An 18,741-nucleotide genomic window follows, 5' to 3' on the forward strand; every position below is an offset into this window, starting at 1 on the left:
AATGAATATACCATCAAATTGTTGCATCACTTCTACTCCAAGACAGTACTTCATCTTTCCCAAATTAGTCATATCAAATTCAATCATCATAGATTTTTAAATTCAGCAAACATTGACTCATCATTGCCAGTAAATATAAGATCATCAACATACAAACTTATAATTAGAAATTTACCGTTAGAGCTTGTATTGACAAACAAAGTATGTTCATGAGGGCACCTTTCAAAGTCTTCTTTGAGAAAATATGACTCTATGCGACTGTACCAAGACCGTGGAGCTTGTTTCAGTCCATAAAGCGCTTTCTTCAACTTATACACCTTATGCTCATTGTCCTTGATTTCATATCCACAAGGCTATTCAACAAACACTTATTCATTGAGGACACCATGTAAGAAAGCGGACTTCACATCCAATTTATAAATGGTCCATCCCTTTTGAGCTGCAAGTGCAAGCATTAGTCGAATTGTATCCAATCTTGCCACAGGTGCAAAGACTTCATTGTAATCCACTCCGTATTGTTGAGCATACCCTTTTGCCACCAACCTGGCCTTATATTTGTCTACTTCTCCATTCTCATTAAGCTTTGTTTTGTATACCCATTTCAATCCAATTTTCTTTCCTCCAACTGATAATCAATTCCCATGTGTCATTCTTCTCTATTGATTCCATTTCCAAATTCATGGCATTTCTCCATTTTTCACTCTTCACAGCTTCTACAAATGAAATTGGATCAGTAGTTGCAAACATGGCCAAATTGATCATGTCTTCTTCTTCAGAAAGTCATGTTCCACTTTCATAGTCCCTCATCCAAACTGGTTGTTGTCTAATTCTTCTAGTTGAATCATGTGATCTCTCATCAGTTAACTCATCTAAAGTAGAGTTCACTATTTCTCCTTCTATTTCTTCATTGATGTTCACTTCATCATTGACAACTTCATTTTGTTCATCTTCCCACTCTAGGTTGACTGTAATGATTTTCTCATGTATTTGATCCCAATCACAACATCTATCTTCTTCAAACACAACATCTCTACTCACGATGATCTTCTGAGAAACTGGATCATACAACCTGTATGCCTTTGATTCGTCACTGGTACCAAGCAGAACACAATTCATACTTTTGTTATCTAGCTTTGTTCATTTGCTGTCAGGTATGTGAACATGAGCTAGACACCCAAAAACTCTAAAATACCCAACTGATGGCTTTAGTCCACTCCAAGCTTCTTCTGGAGTCTTATTTTTAATTGCAATTGTTGGACATCGATTTAGTATGTGAACAACCCAGTTAACTGCCTCAGGCCAAAAAGTCTTTGGAATATTTTTCTCATAAAGCATGCTACGAACCATGTTCATGATAGTTTTGTTTTTCCTCTCTGCTGTCCCATTTTGCTGTGGCGTATACGCAACTGTCAATTGTCTCCTGATACCATTCTCCTTGCAAAAATCAGTAAATTGTTGTGATGTAAATTCACCACCTTTGTCAGTACATAGACATTTTATGAATGTACTTGTTTCTTTCTCTACATGGCTTTTTTTACTATTGGAGATAGGTGTAATAGAGTCGCATATGTCAGCATGTACCAACTGTAGATTTTGAGAAGCTCTCCATGTGCTTTCTTTTGGAAATAGATCTCTTTGCTGTTTTCCCGCTAGACACTCTTTACAAATTTTGGAGGGAGACTTGAGTGGTGGCATGCCATTCACCATTTTTTGTTGCTCAAGAATCTTCATGCCTTTAAAGCCCAAATGCCCATATCTGCAGTGCCATAACTGAGTTGAATCTTCTGTAATTGTGTTAAAACAAGCTGTCACATTTGATTGAGGCTTAATAGATAAAATGAACATTCTGTTTGAGGACATTCTTGCTTCCATGATCAAGCCTTTCTCTGAATGATAGACCTTACATCTTCCACGTTGGAAGAGGATTGTTAATCCCTTCTCTTGCAACTGCCCAATACTCAATAAGTTGTTTTTTAGCTCAGGTACATAGAATACTTCAGTAATGATATGGGAGATTCCATTTAATTGAAATCTCACATTACCTTTTCCCTTCACAATCATACTGGAATTGTTTCCCAACTTCATTGTTTCTCTGAAATTTTCATTTAAATCAGAGAACAGTCCCTTTTTGCCACACATGTGACTGTGACTCCAGGAACCATTCATCTTCCTTCTGCGCTTGTGTGTCCTCCAGATGTGTCATCAAAAGCATTTCATCTTGTGATTCTACAAAATTTGTTGTATTCTCCTTACTTGGACATTCATATTGAAAATGTCCAAGTTTATGGCAATGGTAACACTCCACAGTGGATTTGTCAAAACTTGACATGTCTCTTCCTCTTCCACGAAATTCTCCACGGCCTCGACCTCTTGCTCCCCCTGCTTTGTTTTCAGAAGTTGCCTTCAATGCTTGTTCTTCAATCATAGGACTGCTCATGCACCAAGAGAGTACTATGTAGCTGGTCAATAGATAACGTATCAACGTCATTTGATTCCTCAATAGAGCAGACAACATAGTTGAATTGTGGAGTCATTGATCGCAAGATCTTCTCAATAATAGTAACATCTGGCGTAGCTTCACCATGAATCCGCATCTTGTTAGCTATGGTGAGGGTTCGAGCAAAATATTCATTCACTGATTCTCCAGCTCTCATTTGAAGAATTTCAAATTCCTTTCGGAGTGCTTGCAGGTGTGCTCGTTTCACCTTTGCTGTCCCTTGATGATTTTGCTTCATTGAGTCCCAAATGTCCTTAGCCGTATCTTTCTTCAATATAGTCTCCGAGATAGATTTGTCAATTGCTTGAAAAAGATAATTTTTCACCTTTAAATCCTTGAGTTTCTGATCTTCAAAGGCTTTCTTTTGCACCTCAGTAAGGTCAGTAGCACGAGTTGCTTCAGGGATTTTAGCTTCCACTAAATGCCAATATTCCTTAGACCGCAAGAAATTCTCCATAAGCATTGCCCAATGGTCATAGTAACCATCGAACTCTAGAATTGCTGGTTGAACAAAACTACTTTCTGCCATCTACTTGAAAAGGACTGCTGCTTTTCAAGGTTCTGATCAGGCCCCAATAAAGGAGCTCTGATACCAAATGTAAAGGGATATTGTTTTAAAGTAAAACAGAGAAAATGAATGAAGAGGATGATTTTATTGAATGGAAGGATTAGCTATATAATAGCCTTACAACAATTGAAAATACAAAAACATGCAAAAGAGTGCAACCTATGCAGTTGCAACATACTAGAACAAAGGAATAGGTCTTCCCTAAATTCTAGGATTATTGACTAACAGAATAACAAATATCTACATAAAACAGAATAACAAATATCTTTAAGAGAGAGTTCATCTAAAAGTTACTCAACTTCATTTCTTTCTCTCTTTTTCTTTACGCACTATGCTCATTGGGATGCAATATGCTTCACTGTACTTATTCTTTCTCTAACCAACGTTCCGAAGCTTTTCGGTGTCTCTTCCACTTGCTTGTGTTGACTCTAAAGCTTTCTAGTGTCTCTTCCCTTTGTTGGTGTTGATTCTGAAGCTTTTTGGTGTCTCTTTCCCTTGCTTGTGTTGATTTAGGGCATTGCGTGCAAGGTTTAATAAAAAGGTATGGTGCTTTTTATTGAATTCAATCAATGACATGCCTATTTACTTTTGTCTGTTTGACTGTGTGTGCACAATTGTCTTGGATTTAACTTCGGTATATGTATTGCTTATATTGGCTCAAGAATTTAAAATACTCAATGTAAAAGCATTAAAAAATGTTTGTAAAATTAGTTTACACGTAACTAAACATTGGAGTAATTAATGTTTAGAATTGTAAATTTATTATTTGAATGAAGTTCAAAATTATTAGTAAGTGGTTGACTTATTGTTGACCCTTAACAAGTGTTAGTGGATTCATTAGCAAGACCCTTACTAGATCATTATACTTGATTGATATAAGCAATTTGTTCTTCTTCCCTTCAGATAATTATATAGACAAACTCGTGATACCTTTTGTATTTCAATTCTTTTTATACAATAAAAACTTGTTAGTATTTATAGTTGTGAATTTTTGTTAATGGGTAATTATATATATTGATCTTGAAAGTTGTAGTCAGCTGCTCATTGTTGTAAAATAGCCCAACAATGCTTCGTCATGGAGTATTACATTTGAGTCTTCTAAAACTTTTATAACCTAAGTTGGAGAATATTAGGATATTCTTAGGAATCTTGAAATACTGCGTGTTTCAAAAATTTTAACAACAACAAAAAACAAACTTACCTCATTAAGATTTGGACATGAATGGAAACATGATCCACTAAAGTCAAAGAACAATGCTTTGATGGCCTAGCATTGCGGGACTACCTTCAATATGAATATATTATTTAGGTTACAAATTGCAAATCTGGACTAGGGAAAAACGAAGTCCTTTTATTGTTCATATCCTTTTTTTTTTTTTTTTTGCAATATGTGCAATCTACACTATTGTTCCTAATAAGTTTGTATATTTATCTTTTTTTCTATTATTTTGTGCATTTGGAAGAAGTTCCGTCTTAAGCTCGGAGATAGATGGTTTGAAGAGTTTAAGGTAATTTGAGTTATGATTACATTTAAAATGTTATTTTATTATTCTAAAATTTTAGTTTTCTAATTTATTTTTCATGCAAAAAGAGTATAGGTGGGATCTGGAACAAGATCAACTCAGTAGATCCATTTTTGATACAAAAGGTTCTCGTATCTTTAAAAATGTTATGAATAAAGTTAAGCATGGTCAAGATAAGGGAACCTTCGATCAACATTGGAGTTCTATAGAATTCCAAAAAAAGAGTGGCACTTCTAAGGCGAATCGGGCTATTCAGAAGGGAGCCTCACCCTACTATGGTGATTCCATATCTACAATAGCTCACTTTGAGAAAATGATAATATTATATTTTTGTATTTTTCTATATTTAATTTAAATACTATATATTAGACTTAGTTATTCAATTATATCTTTTCATTAAATTTATGTAAAGTAAGGAGCATGAACGACAACCAATTGTTTAAGAGGTTGTAGAGAGAACGAAGAAATTGAAAACTGGACTATTGGTCATTGACAAGACTCGCGACCTTGCGATATGTTTAAAATTTAAGTTATTATTTAATTTTTACTATATCTTTTCTTCAGAATAATCAATTTGACTTCATGTTTAGGGGAAATATAAGCAACACCGAGAAAAAGCCCAACAATAGCAGATGCTGGAAGACTCTTCTTCGTAAAACTCTCATGTTGTCTCCATTAATGACAATGAAATATACATTGGTGTTGTTGGAGGTGGAAATAAAAAAGGGAAAGTCTATGGACTTAGTGTATTGAGCAAAAAGTTTAATAGTTCCACAAGTGCTCACTCTGCTTCAAGTGTTGACTCTACTACAAGCCAAGCTGCAGTAGTCCCTCTAATAGAAGAAATGCGTGAGACTATTTAAAAGCTAAAAATGTTGAATTTATGGAAAAAGATGACAAGAGGCGGACAGTAGAAGAAAAGATGGAGAGCAATTGATGAAAAATCATGAACAACAAAGCGGATGCATGAGCAAACAAGATGAGCATATGCAACTCATCTTACAACACATTCAAATGAATAATTCCATATCAGACCCTTCAGATTATACTACTAGTAAACGTCATAAAGGAGATCACATTATATATGATAGTGCAAAAGAATATTAGTGTTCTCTTGAATTATATAACAAAGTTGACTCTTTTAACTTGTTTACAATAATTTTAGTCGTTTAATATGATTTACTTTTAATTTGTATACAATTCTTAATTTTATATTGGAGTTCATTCATGTTTATCTTTATTGAATTTTGAGTATTTATAAACAGGTTGAAATACCATTTAAAACAGGTATTAATAATACATATAAAAATAGCCATCGAAATTGTTTGGTAGCTAATTCTAAACGACCGTTGTTTACCGACCGAAATAGGTTGGGTTGCTGTAATTAAAAAAAAAATATTTAGCCACTAAAATAAATTTGGTCGTTATATGTCTCCAATTTAGCCATCAAATTAGTCACCACAATTTATTTATTTTTAATTAATTATTTTAACCCATTAGCGACCGAAAATAGTGGTCGTTATCATCTTATACTTCAGTAACCGATTTAGCAACCGATTTCCCATAAAATATTTTGTCGTTAATTTGGTCCTTGGACTTCAGGTGACCAAACTTTTTCTGATGGAATAGCGACCAAAATTTTTGTCACTAAATTGTGACCAGTTTATTATTCAGTCGCTAAATGCTTTGCGATTGGGATTTTCATTTCTATCTTTATTTGATGTCTATTTCAGTCACGAATGTGCTTAGCAATCAATTACAGTGCTTTTAGCTATTAATTTTGGTGATTGCTAAAAGTGTTTTTTTAGTGTATCTCAGTTAAGAAGTGTCTGATTTAGCAACCGATTTCCCATAAAATATTTGGTCGCTAATTTGGTCCTTGGAATTCAGGTGACCAAACTTTTTGCGATGGATTAACGACCAAAATTTTTGTCACTAAATTGCAACCAATTTATTATGGTTGTCAAATGCTTTACGATTAGGGTTTTTCACTTCCATATTTATTTTGTGTCTATTTCAGTCACAAATGTGCTTAACAATCAATTATAGTACTTTTAGCTATTGATTTTGGTGATCTTTAAAACTGGTTTTTTTAGCGTATCTGAATTAAGAGGTGAGACACTCACATTTTCACTTTAGTTAAAAGATTCACTTAAGTGAATATATATATATATATATATATATATATATTTGTAAATTCATCTCAATGTTTATTCTAACCTTTCAAACAAAAATCTCCTTTCAACAACAAAAGATCATTAAAAAAATATCTTTTTTTTAAGTAAAAAATACTTAAAATATAAGAAACAACTAGAGAAGATTTGAATGACACTAACTTCTAAAAATTTAGAATAACAAAACAAAAAATTACAACATTTAATAAGTTTATTTATTATTTTTAATTATTTATTATTATAATAGAAAAAAAAACTATAATCAATTATTACTATGCAACCTTTACATTAATGTTTTTAAATATTTTGGTAACATAATTAATTATACGTGTAACATAATGGATTACGTTGTGTTTTCTATATAATGACTTTCATTTTTTCCATTCTCATCTAGTGGTTTTTCATCTTTTCATTCAAACAAAAATATCTTGGCACCTTCACACTTCATTTTCTTTGTGAAGAATTTTTTTTTATCAGCAACAATTTCTTTGTGGAAAGTTAACACCTTGATATAAAATAAAGTAAAAATTATATTACTCCTTCTAAGTTTATTAAACAACGGATATGATTTAAATATATATAAGAAATAATCGAACCCAAAATATTTTAATTAGAGGAGTTTATTTATCATATCAAATACTTGATTTTACTCTATTTCATCCTATGTCCATGCAAGTTGTTTTTTTTTTTAACTAGCACCATATGCAAGTAGGTTTTTTTACTAAACGGCTGATTTTTTTAAAATTTTTTATCAAAATAAGTTAATTTTTAAAACATTACATAATAAGTAAGATATTTCAAAATAAAAAAAAAATTGTGTTTGAAAGACAATTTTAGTTTAACAAAGAAAAAAATAAGAAAAAATCATACTTTGAAATATATTTTTTACTTTTTTACATAACTCGTACTATACGAAATGACTTCATATTTTTTTTTTTATCTTTTTTGGTTTTATAAAAGTCGTACATGCATACGACTTCTGATTTATTTTAATTTTTATGTTTTTAAACATTTAGTAAACATTTTTTTTTATTTCAAAATGTATTTCAATAATTTGATTAAGAATTTTTATAATTTTTTATCTAAACATTATTTTATTTTGAGGTATTTTTTAATTATTTGATTAATAGTTGAATTTATTATTTTTTATACTTTTTAAAGTTTCTTTTTATTTTTTAACTTTTTATACAGATATTTTTTATTTAACTTTTATTTTGATAATTTGATTATTAAAATTTATATGCAATTCTTATTTATTATATATATATATATATGAATATTTTGAATTCTTTTTTGATAATATTTGAATATTAAAATTTTAATTTATTAAGAAAATAATTAAGAAAATATTTTAAAATAAAAAGTATGTTTATCTAAAATAAATAACAATTAATTGTAATTTTTTTGAAGAAAATGAAGTGATATACCTTAAGTATAACTTCATTAAAAAAAGTATAAATTATGTATTCAAACACCACTTCTAGTAGACTTCTACAAGCAACTGTATAAAGTCATGTTTGTCATCTTTTTAAAAAACATGACTTTCACCAAATTTCTTTTAAAAAAATTACGCCGATTTAATAAAAAAATCTGTGCAAGTGAGGACCATTTTGGCTTTGTGCAGCTCAGTTATCAGCTGATGATGACTTAGATATTCTCATTGCTTTGAATCATTAATTTGAATAACATCACTTTCTATTTATGGATGAATTTGAATCTATTTGGTTAACCTTAATGCGTTATGTGATTCTCCATTTAAGTGCTCTTCCTCTGCAAGAGGATGCATCAGCCATGATTTTCCTTCCTGAGTTTGGTTTTTAACTTCCGTTTACATACAAAAATAATGTGATACCAATTTCTTTATACATACATATATATATATATATATTATTTTCTTATTTTTTTAGCCCTCTCTACTTATATTCATTAGTTATATATTCAATGAACACATGTTTTCGTAAATATTTTCCCTTTCTATAGCTTATTTTTTAATAACACTACATGAAAATAAGAGTATTTATCAGATTATAATGACAAATCCATCCAACTTGCATGTTTCATAGGCAAATATGACAAGATGTCAAGATCTGAGGTGCAGTAGCTGCCATTCCTATTGCAGAATCTTCAAAAAACTCACCACATGGAACGTGAAAGTTCGCTTTCGATTGGTGAAAGTTTCTATCTTTGATCGGAGTTTTGTTACCCCATTTCTCTATTCACTGAAAGTTCTCTTCTTTCATGCTAGGAGAAAAATAAATAATTGAAAGTGCAAACGTTGCTCTAGTCTCTTGCGACTTGCTCAATGGCTAACCAAGAACATGATCTCCCTCTCTATGAAAAAGTTTGGCTCAAACGCACATTTCAAAGAGTGATGGACGCCTTCATGTTATTCCTCCTCTTCTTGCTTCTTAGTAACCGACTTTTCTCATCTAACACCTTCACTTTCCCATGCTTCCTTGCTTTCATATGCGAATCTTGGTTCACCTTCACTTGGATTGTCATTCTCAACTCCAAGTGGAGTCCTGCAATCACCGTAACCCACCCAGATCGTCTCTTGAAAGGGTATGAAGTTCAAGTCTTAATAATAACTTAGCAAACTAATATTAAATGCTTCTTGTTGCTTAATGCTACTATGCTATGAAAATGACTTACAAGTATGCATGATTTTTTTTACCCTTCATCCACAGGGTATCTGAGCTTCCACGAGTAGATTTGTTTGTGACAACAGCAGACCCTGTACTTGAACCACCCATCATCACAGCCAACACTGTGTTGTCTCTTCTAGCACTTGATTATCCTACCAACAAGCTAGCTTGCTATGTTTCTGATGATGGTTCTTCCCCTCTCACCTTCTATGCTCTTGTGGAAGCCTCCAAATTCGCTAAGTTTTGGGTACCTTTCTGTAAGAAGTACAAAATACAACAGAGAGCACCCTTCAGATACTTCTCCAGTGTTGTCACCACCAAGAGTGAACAATCACCAGAATTCAAGCAAGAATGGTCACGAATGAAGGTAAGTATACAGTGTTATTTCTCTTCCAAGTCCCTCTGGACCATGAGCCTCAAAGTTTTGTAATTGCAGGATATGTATGACAATTTTAGCCGAAAAATTCAAGAAGTGACCAGAAAACAAATTCCACTACAACTTGATGGAGAATTAGCAGTTTTCTCTAATACAGACAGAAGAAACCATCCAACCATAATTAAGGTAACAAACATAACAGTAAAATATATTCATGCATCTAACCAGATGAGATACATGCTACAAAATATCACGATACAATATAAATATATAATTATAATTCTACAAATCCAAATGACTGAACATACTTGTTAGACTTTACTGAAATAAAAAAGTTATAAATTATTTTCTGTTATTTACAAATAAGAATATTCTTTTATTACAGTTTTTTTCTGGAAATCTTTCATATAAAGAACAATTTCCAAATTTGGAAATAATGTTGATTCGTTTCTATATTGTACATGTATGTGTGTTATGGTTGTATTGGATCATAAAATGTTAAATGAATACAGTAAAACTCTTCATCTTTCATTTATCAAATATTTCTCTTCCATTACTATTACTTCCAAAATTATAAACAATCAAATTATTTGCAAATATACTTTTATATGAACATCTTTATCTGTTCATTTAAATTATAATTTGTGCAACAGTCATGAAAAAGGATAGAAAAAGCGACTAAAAAGACTTATTTACAATGTGTGTGCAGGTTATATTGGAGAATAAGGATGATCTTTCTGATGGGTTGCCTCACTTAATATACATATCTAGAGAGAAGAAACAACATCAAACACATAATTACAAAGCTGGAGCTATGAATGTGTTGGTAAGTTTTTTTAACTAACATTAAGTCAGAGGAGCTCTGATTCTAATGTTACAAGATAAAGTTAACGACCAAACTCAATTTATTTTGAATCAATGACTCACATATTCTTCTGATCATTTTTATTGCGAGCAGACAAGAGTCTCTGGATTGATGACCAATGCTCCCTTTATGTTGAACGTAGACTGTGACATGGTTGTGAACAATCCCAAGATTGTTCTGCATGCTTTGTGCATTTTGATGGATTCCAAGAGTGGAAAGGAAGTTGCTTTTGTTCAATGTTTCCAGCAATTCTACGATGGGATAAAAGACGACCCTTTTGGAAATCAGTGGGTGACAGCATTTGAGGTGTTTTTCTCAGTTTTAAATGAGCTCTAAGCTTTCTCTTCTCAAGTAAGTTTTATCAAATAAGGATCTTTGTGAACCAACAAGATCATTTTCTTGTTTAATATCTAATGTAGTACATAATACGGGGCATGACTGGACTTCAAGGACCTCACTATTCAGGAACTAACGCATTCCATAGAAGAAATGTTATTTATGGTCTCTATCCTGATGAAATCGAAATTGGCAGAAAAGGTCTTTCCCTCTAATAAATACACGAAATTCTCTCATTCATCATACATTTTCATGATCCAAATTTTCCGATGTACTACTCTATATAAAAAAGTTAAATTACATTGTGCTTATCAGTAGTTGATTCTCATATATATGTTTTTCATTTATATCAGGAAAATTAGGTGAAAAGATATTGCTAATGCAAAAACTTGGAAGTTCAAAGGAGTTTGTAAAATCAGCAGATCAGGCTTTGGATTGGAAAACAAACTTTCCTAATGATACTAATCTTTCAGATTTTATCGAGGCAGCAATTCAAGTTGCTGGATGTGAGTATGAATGTGGTACTTGCTGGGGTCAAGAGGTACACAAACTAAACAAAATCACTTTTCAAACCTTTTTATCTTTACAAAATTTAAATTTTTTTAACTAGCTTTTGAGGATTTTGGGAACTTTAGGTTGGCTGGGTTTATGGATCAATCACAGAAGATGTACCAACAGGGTTGAATATTCACAGAAGAGGTTGGAGATCAGAGAGTTGTACCCCAGATCCAATTGCCTTCACAGGGTGTGCTCCAAGAGGATTACTCACTACAATGATACAACAGAAGAGATGGGCCTCAGGCCTTACTGTAGTCTTTTTTGGAAAGCATTCTTCTCTCGTGGGCATGCTCTTTGGTAAGATCCAATTCAGGACAGGCGTGTCTTATTTTTGGCTTACCAACTGGGGCTTGCGTGCTGCATTCCTAGTTTGCTATGTTGCTGTAATTGCATATTGCATGATTGCCAACACCAGTATCTTTCCTCAGGTTTGATTCAAATTCCAATCCAAGTTTAATATTATATGCTATGCTAGACAATACAAAGGATTCTTAATTTTGTTTTGTTCCAGGGACTTGGCCTTTGGATTGCAATTTCTCTTTTTGTGATTTACAATATACATACTCTATTGGAGCACCTTACACTTGGGTTGTCTATAACATATTGGTGGAACAGTCAAAGAATGTGTGTAATGAGAACCACGACTGTATGGTTTATTGGATTTTTGAGTGCTATGCTTAAGCTATCAGGGATTTCAGATACTGTGTTTGAAATAACAGAGAAGGAACACACAACTTCTGATGCTGATGGAAACAATGCAGATGCTGGAAGGTTCACGTTCGACGAGTCTCCAGTTTTTGTGGTAGGCACGACGATTTTGTTGGTGCATTTGGCAGGCATGGTGATAAAGTTATTGGGGTTGCAACCAAGTGATAGTGGAAATGGGAGTGGAATAGGAGAGTTCATTTGTAGCACATATCTGATAGTGTGTTACTTTCCATATTTGAAAGGATTGTTTGGCAGAGGAAAATATGGGATTCCCTTAACCACCATATACAAGTCAGCCATTTTGGCTTTTATCTTTGTTCACTTTTGTAGAAAGTAACTTATCAGTCTATGACTTGAATTTTCAGTAGTTATTGTTCTTATAATTGTATACAATTTTAAGGTTATTCTAAGGTTTGTGAAAACATCATTTTCCTTCTTATATTGAGGTCTGTTGGTTATTACTTATTGAAAGGTGATAAATAATTTTTGTGAAGAAAAATGTTAATTTGAGAAGCGCACAGTTTATAACCTTTCAAAATTTCTCATCTTTTCAAATGAATTTATATTTTAATAAAAAATTATTTTTTCTTCTACTTTTAACATGTTCATAAAACAATTCATTATTGGATGGTATCAGGACTTTTGGAGAACATCATCCCTTCTACATCTTCTACACCAACTATATTATATAATGAATTTCAAATTTATTGCCAAATATCTTTTCTCTTTATTTTCTTAATTTTTGAAAACCTCTTTTACAATAAAGAAAAAATTATTATAAAAATATGTAGATAAAAAAATATTTATGAAAATAATCTATTTTTATTAATTCTTATAATTATATCATACAAATATTTTAACTTTTCACCAAGACGGTTTATTAGAAACAATTTCATGTTGATCTTGAAAATTAAAAAGTTTGTTAAGGGTATAAAAAGGAAAAAAAATGAAAAAAAAATTAAAGAAAAAAAATTACAAAACTCAATCTTTACTATTAGTTGTTTAAGATTATAAATTATCATAACTAAATGTAGCAATTCAGCCTGATTGAGATGTCTAGTAAGATAATAATATCTAATATGAAAGTTTTTTATAAAATAAAATAAAAAACTAAATGTAGCAATCACAATATTATCAATCTTGTAAGAAGTTAAAAAAAGAGAGTCTATTCATTCATAGTTATTGGGCCGATTTTTAACCACTGTTGTGACAAAAAGAATGGAAAATGCTATTTTCTTCCTACTGCACTAACTATTCAAGATTCTCTCTTCATGATTTGAGTATTTTTTGTTCTTTTACATACTATTTCAACATTGACCAAATTTTTCATAATAAATTTCTAAGAAAGAAGAAATAATAAAAAATAAAATCAGTTTTTCTATAAATTTAAATTACATTCTATAAATTATTTTTTTAAATATAAAATAATTTCTATAAATTTGATTACATGTAAACTAATTTTAACTTTTAAATAATTTGTTTCTTTTTTCTTTTTTTATAAAAATCCTTACATTAAGAAAAAGAACAAATCTTATATAACAAAATATCTAACATTTCTATAATTATACTAATATATCCATAATAATCACACGTGTAAATTGTTCCTTACCAAAACGATGATATTGAACTTATAATAACAATCTCTAGAGTTAAATATTCATAAAAACAAATTTGTCATGGTTATTCTAAGATTTTGATGTGTGATATCTTCTGGGAAGATCTTTAGGACTGATCTCATTACAAAGGCTTGGATAGGAATAAAGTTCTTCCCTTGTGAATGCATAGTATGGGTCATGGTCATTGGAAGCAAACTTTCCAATAAAGATGTCTTGGTTGAAATGGACATTTAATAACTAATTATCATCACATTCATTAGAGCATAATAAAATTCAAAAGAGAATTCAAATCGTTTACAAAAATATCAAAGTTATTTGTTGTAACCAAAGCTCTTTTAGGAATTTGCCCTTCTTATAATACTTCTTTTTGCATTCCTAATTCCAGTATAATGGACCGTCTTATCTTTCAAATTAAGGGTTGCTCCTTTTTTCAAAAGGCAATGACAAGAATATTTGAACCTCTCCTAAAGCATATGTCATCATTTACATAGATGATGTCATGTTGTTTTTTTTTCTATTGGAGAGTCAAGTTAATCTAAGATATAAATGGTGGGCATGTCAATGGACAATTTGAAGAAGTAGAAAAACTTTACCATACTACTTTCAAAGAAGCATTGGCTAAAAAAAATGGGATAAAAGAGATTGATTTTTATTTGGGAGGGTACCATATTGAAGTACAAATGGACAACTAATCTTTTGCAAAGATCTTAGAATTCATGAACAAAATGCTACATCCACAAATTTTGAGATTAAAAAATTGATTTTCCAAGTATGATTTTTGTGTTAAACATAAAAAAGTCAAACTACAAGAAAACTACTTAATAGATACTGATAATTATATATGAATTTATATAATATTTAATTAGTAAGTTACTTACGGATTTTATATACAAATTCAAATTCGTATGTAAATGGCTTATACATAATTTTCAAAGGATAAAATTCATATCTAATCATAACTCTATCCGTATGTAAAGAAAAACATTTATTACATTATCCGTATGTAAAGAAAAAACACATATTACATATTACCTACAATGTTACATATACGAATTTACAATTTTTATTTTTTCTCTATTTTTTTATTTATTTTTCTTTTGATGTAAATCCTAATCCTTTTTCCTTTTCTCTAATTTAAGAATCTCTAATGTTTTGCTTGGATTAGGGAGTAAAAATAAGGGAATGGATTTGAGATGATTTGAAGGGAAAGTGTAAAGAAAGTTAAGGTGTTTGGATTACGGTAAATAGAGTGAAAAATATAAGAAAAGTTTATGAAAATTTGTGAATGATATAATGAATATGATGGATATGATTGAAATTATATTTTTTAAATTGATAAAAATATAAGTTTACAAATTTATCCTTATATTTAAAAATTCTTAAAAAATTAATTTAATTGATTTATTTATAAATTATAATTATTTTTAATTAAAATATTTATAATTATAAATATTTGATAAAAACTTATTTTTGATATTAAATAAAATTATTCTTTTTATTTTTACTCTTTTGTAATTACTATAATTATTATATAATTTTAATTTTTATTATTAATTTTTTATTATTATTTATATTTATAATTTATTATATATAAAATATGATTAATTATGTTCTTTAATAATAATAATTTTTTATAATTTTTGGATTATATTTTTTATATTTAAATTATAATGTTATTTTAAATAAAAATAAAAATAATTTAAATTTAATATAAAAGGCTAAAAAAGTAAATTAAAATTAATTAATTAAATAATATACATATATGCAACTTTCTTGACATAGTTGGAACAAAATGTTTTTTGATTCCCGTGTTTTTAAATAATTTGCTTTGGTTTTCCAACAATCTTCTTGCTACACAATAAATCATTACCTTTCTTTGCTGAGAAACAAACACTGCCTAAGTTCTAACTTTCAGCTCATTCACGTCACAACACCATGGTACCACTGCACTGCACCACCAGACCATCACACCTGCACCTTTCCACCACCGCACCAGACCACCACACTTTTCAAGACATGAAGACCAATCAATGGATGATAAAAGGAAGAGAAGTATGAAAGAGCGACTCTAATGGTAACAGGAGAAGCTACCCTATCCTTGGTGGAAGGCTACACTTTGTGATGAAGTTTGAAACGAGAAAGATAAATGAGTGTTTGGATTTCATTCATTCAAAGCAGCTTCACAGTGGTCGTATATACTCTTCCTTAGTTTATTATTTTCATCATTCCCCTCTACACATTTGTTTTCGAAAATAGTAATGTGCATCAAAAAATCGAACTTGTTGATCCTGGGGTAAGTTGTTATCAAAGTCTTTTTGTCTGGTCTTGCATGGAGAGGATATTTCAGATTTTATTTTATTTTATTTTATTTTGTGGAGAACTTGAAAGATCAAAGCTTTAACTACAGGGGAGCTAAAAGAGCAAAGAGTAGGATGATGTTCCAAAGGATGCAGCTCGTTTAAACCAGACTTTTTGGTTCAGAAATGTTGATGGTGTTGACATCCCCAAACACCAAACTTAGTGTGATCAAGGTACATTTGGTCTTTATTCCTTATTTAATCATTTTTTTTATCTCTTTAAATGTATTCTTGGGTAAACTAAATCAAGTTTCTTCCAAAAGTTAAAATTAACTTAAGCTTCTTAGCTTTTGGAGAAGTTAAAAGAGGAGTCTCTTAATAAAAAATTGAGGTACAGACGATGATTTTAACTTCTGCGTGAAACTTGATTCTTTTATGTTCTAATTTTCTTCTCTTGTAGGAATTTATTGAGAAGTTTATCCTAATTGAGCCAAAAGTCTAATATGTTCTTATCCGGATTTTCTAATTTTTGTTCATATAGGTTGATGGAGATGGGAAATTTGAGAGGGTTAGTGTTAACAAAATGCAAGAGGTCATTTTCATAGACTTGTTCTTATATATTGCTATTTTTGAACTACTAAGTATTTATAATATAAGGTGATGAATGAATTTCAGTTTTGATGAGTTGTTTGAGCCGAGTTAGAAAGGAGATAATAGAAGTATGAACATGCTAGTTAGGGATATATACGGGGTTTTGTACTATTCTAAGGTAATTTTTTTCAGCTATTACTATTTCCCTATAAATATTCATCATGGAGTGAAACTGTTCCAACTTAACTGAGTTTCCTGGTATAAATAAATCGTACTAGATTGGCCTATCAGCTTCCACTATTGCCTCAAGTTTTGGCAAAACAATATCAGAAAAAAAGGATGATTTCATACAATATTGGCCAGGTGAGTTGACTGCTATAACTTTACCATTTTTCATACATACATATACACTATCTCATTCAGCTTTTCTGTTGTGCCAAGGTTCACTGTGTTGTTGTAATATATAAGTATTCTTTATTTAATAAAGAAGTTCATGCAGGCAATGTAAACTTCATTTGATGTCGTTTTCATGCCTATATTCTATGGTCACTTTCCTACATTTTATAAAAACTTCATTTTATAAAAACTTCATTTTTACCATTAATTAAAACTTCCTGTTTAAAAGTAGTGTGACTATTCTTCTTCATCTGTTTATAGTTTTTATGCTCTGTTTTTTTCAAAATTTCAGGAATTAGTTTTGTTTTAGAATTTCAGAATTTAGTTGTCTGTCTTTTGGAATTTCACGTTCTATGTTTTTTTATTAAACTTATGATGTTCCCAAATTTTTTTCATTTATAGGAAAAATGTCATTACACCCAAATCATTCTTTTGAGACTATTTGAATATATCTAGATAAGAAAAAAAAAGTTTTTAATATTATCTGGTTTGAAAAAAAAAATTACATTACATAAAGAATTTTCCATATATAATATCACTAGACTCTTACATACAAATTTTTCGATATGTAATAAACAAATAATTACATTCGAGAAGACACTTACATTTAAATTTTTCGATATGTAATAAATAAATAATTATATTTGAGATTATTACATAATGTTAAATTCGTATATAACAGTCATTTACAATAGTTTTACATGCAATTCTTTTTCATATATAATTGTATATAATTATGTTTTACATACGAATTTGATCTCTTACATATGAATTAGTGTTGTATGTAATTCCAAATTTTTTTTTTCTTCCTATATCTAGAAAGATAATCCAAATGATAACTAAACTCATTGTTTTCCTCTCATATTCATGGTGAATTTATTGTTAAATGCCTCCAAGATCTGAAAAGGATATCCTCCTAGTTTGGCTCCCAAGTCTCCTCATGATATCCTCCAATATGCAAAGACTCATTACTTTTACTTTATGGACGAAATCATGAAGTACCAACACACAATACCATCCACTTTTGACCCAAGAAATCCTTATGGAGGGATATTTGAACTATTTTGTGAAATAGGATAAAATTTATGTGAAGCCACCTTATGGGCAATCTGGTGCAAAATTGTTAAGTACTTTATTCCCATTAGGACAAAAACTGCTTATCAGATTCTTACTAATCTAATGAAGGAAGAATACCTATTTTGGACTCTGTTAAAATAATTTTCTCCATTATTCTGGTGATGAGAAAAGTTAAGAAATATTCTCTCTCTTGAAGAAAAAATGATTTTACATTCATTAATTTCTATCATCATCATTCATTGACCCTATTATCAAAATGAATGAAGAGCTTGTAATGAGAAGACATACTAAAATGAATGAAGAGTTTTATATAAAAATTCATTCTAAACCTCTCTCTCTCTCTGAACGCCTTCATTGTATTGTATGATGTTATTGATCCCTCTCTGAACGCCGTATACTTTTTATCATATTTTTTTAAAATATACTTTTATACTACATCACTCTAGAGACAACAATAAGAATACTTTTTTTTTATTAACTCCAATAACAAACTATAGTAAGAATTTTCTTTTAC

At 30.3% G+C, this 18,741-nt stretch overlaps 1 protein-coding gene, 1 long non-coding RNA gene and 1 pseudogene across 3 annotated transcripts; 2 read left to right on the forward strand and 1 right to left on the reverse strand.

Moving 5' to 3' along the window:
- Positions 1-2,110: 2,110 nt before the first annotated feature.
- Positions 2,111-3,026, reverse strand: LOC137834376 (uncharacterized; annotated as a pseudogene).
- Positions 3,027-8,489: 5,463 nt separating this feature from the next.
- LOC137835560 (cellulose synthase-like protein H1) lies at positions 8,490-12,689 on the forward strand. 2 transcript variants are annotated; one of them, XM_068644121.1, is made up of 10 exons: positions 8,490-8,570; positions 8,826-9,324; positions 9,450-9,774; positions 9,844-9,969; positions 10,493-10,609; positions 10,742-10,954; positions 11,068-11,185; positions 11,338-11,525; positions 11,620-11,970; positions 12,054-12,689. In XM_068644121.1, exons 2-10 carry the CDS (start codon positions 9,065-9,067, stop codon positions 12,585-12,587), a joined length of 2,232 nt encoding a protein of 743 aa, XP_068500222.1. In that variant the 5' UTR covers positions 8,490-8,570; positions 8,826-9,064; the 3' UTR covers positions 12,588-12,689. The 2 variants fall into 2 exon arrangements, with proteins under 2 accessions (XP_068500222.1, XP_068500221.1); XM_068644120.1 differs by lacking the exon at positions 8,490-8,570 and having other exon boundaries at positions 8,722-9,324.
- A 3,045-nt stretch (positions 12,690-15,734) lies between these two features.
- Positions 15,735-18,440, forward strand: LOC137834515 (uncharacterized). The gene is made up of 5 exons (XR_011084909.2): positions 15,735-16,057; positions 16,274-16,397; positions 16,705-16,755; positions 16,839-16,932; positions 17,033-18,440. It is a non-coding gene; the product is annotated as an uncharacterized LOC137834515 (long non-coding RNA).
- Positions 18,441-18,741: the final 301 nt, after the last annotated feature.

This window comes from Phaseolus vulgaris, chromosome 5, assembly GCF_051622355.1.
Source record: "Phaseolus vulgaris cultivar YP4 chromosome 5, ASM5162235v1, whole genome shotgun sequence".
Taxonomy (NCBI): domain Eukaryota; kingdom Viridiplantae; phylum Streptophyta; class Magnoliopsida; order Fabales; family Fabaceae; genus Phaseolus; species Phaseolus vulgaris.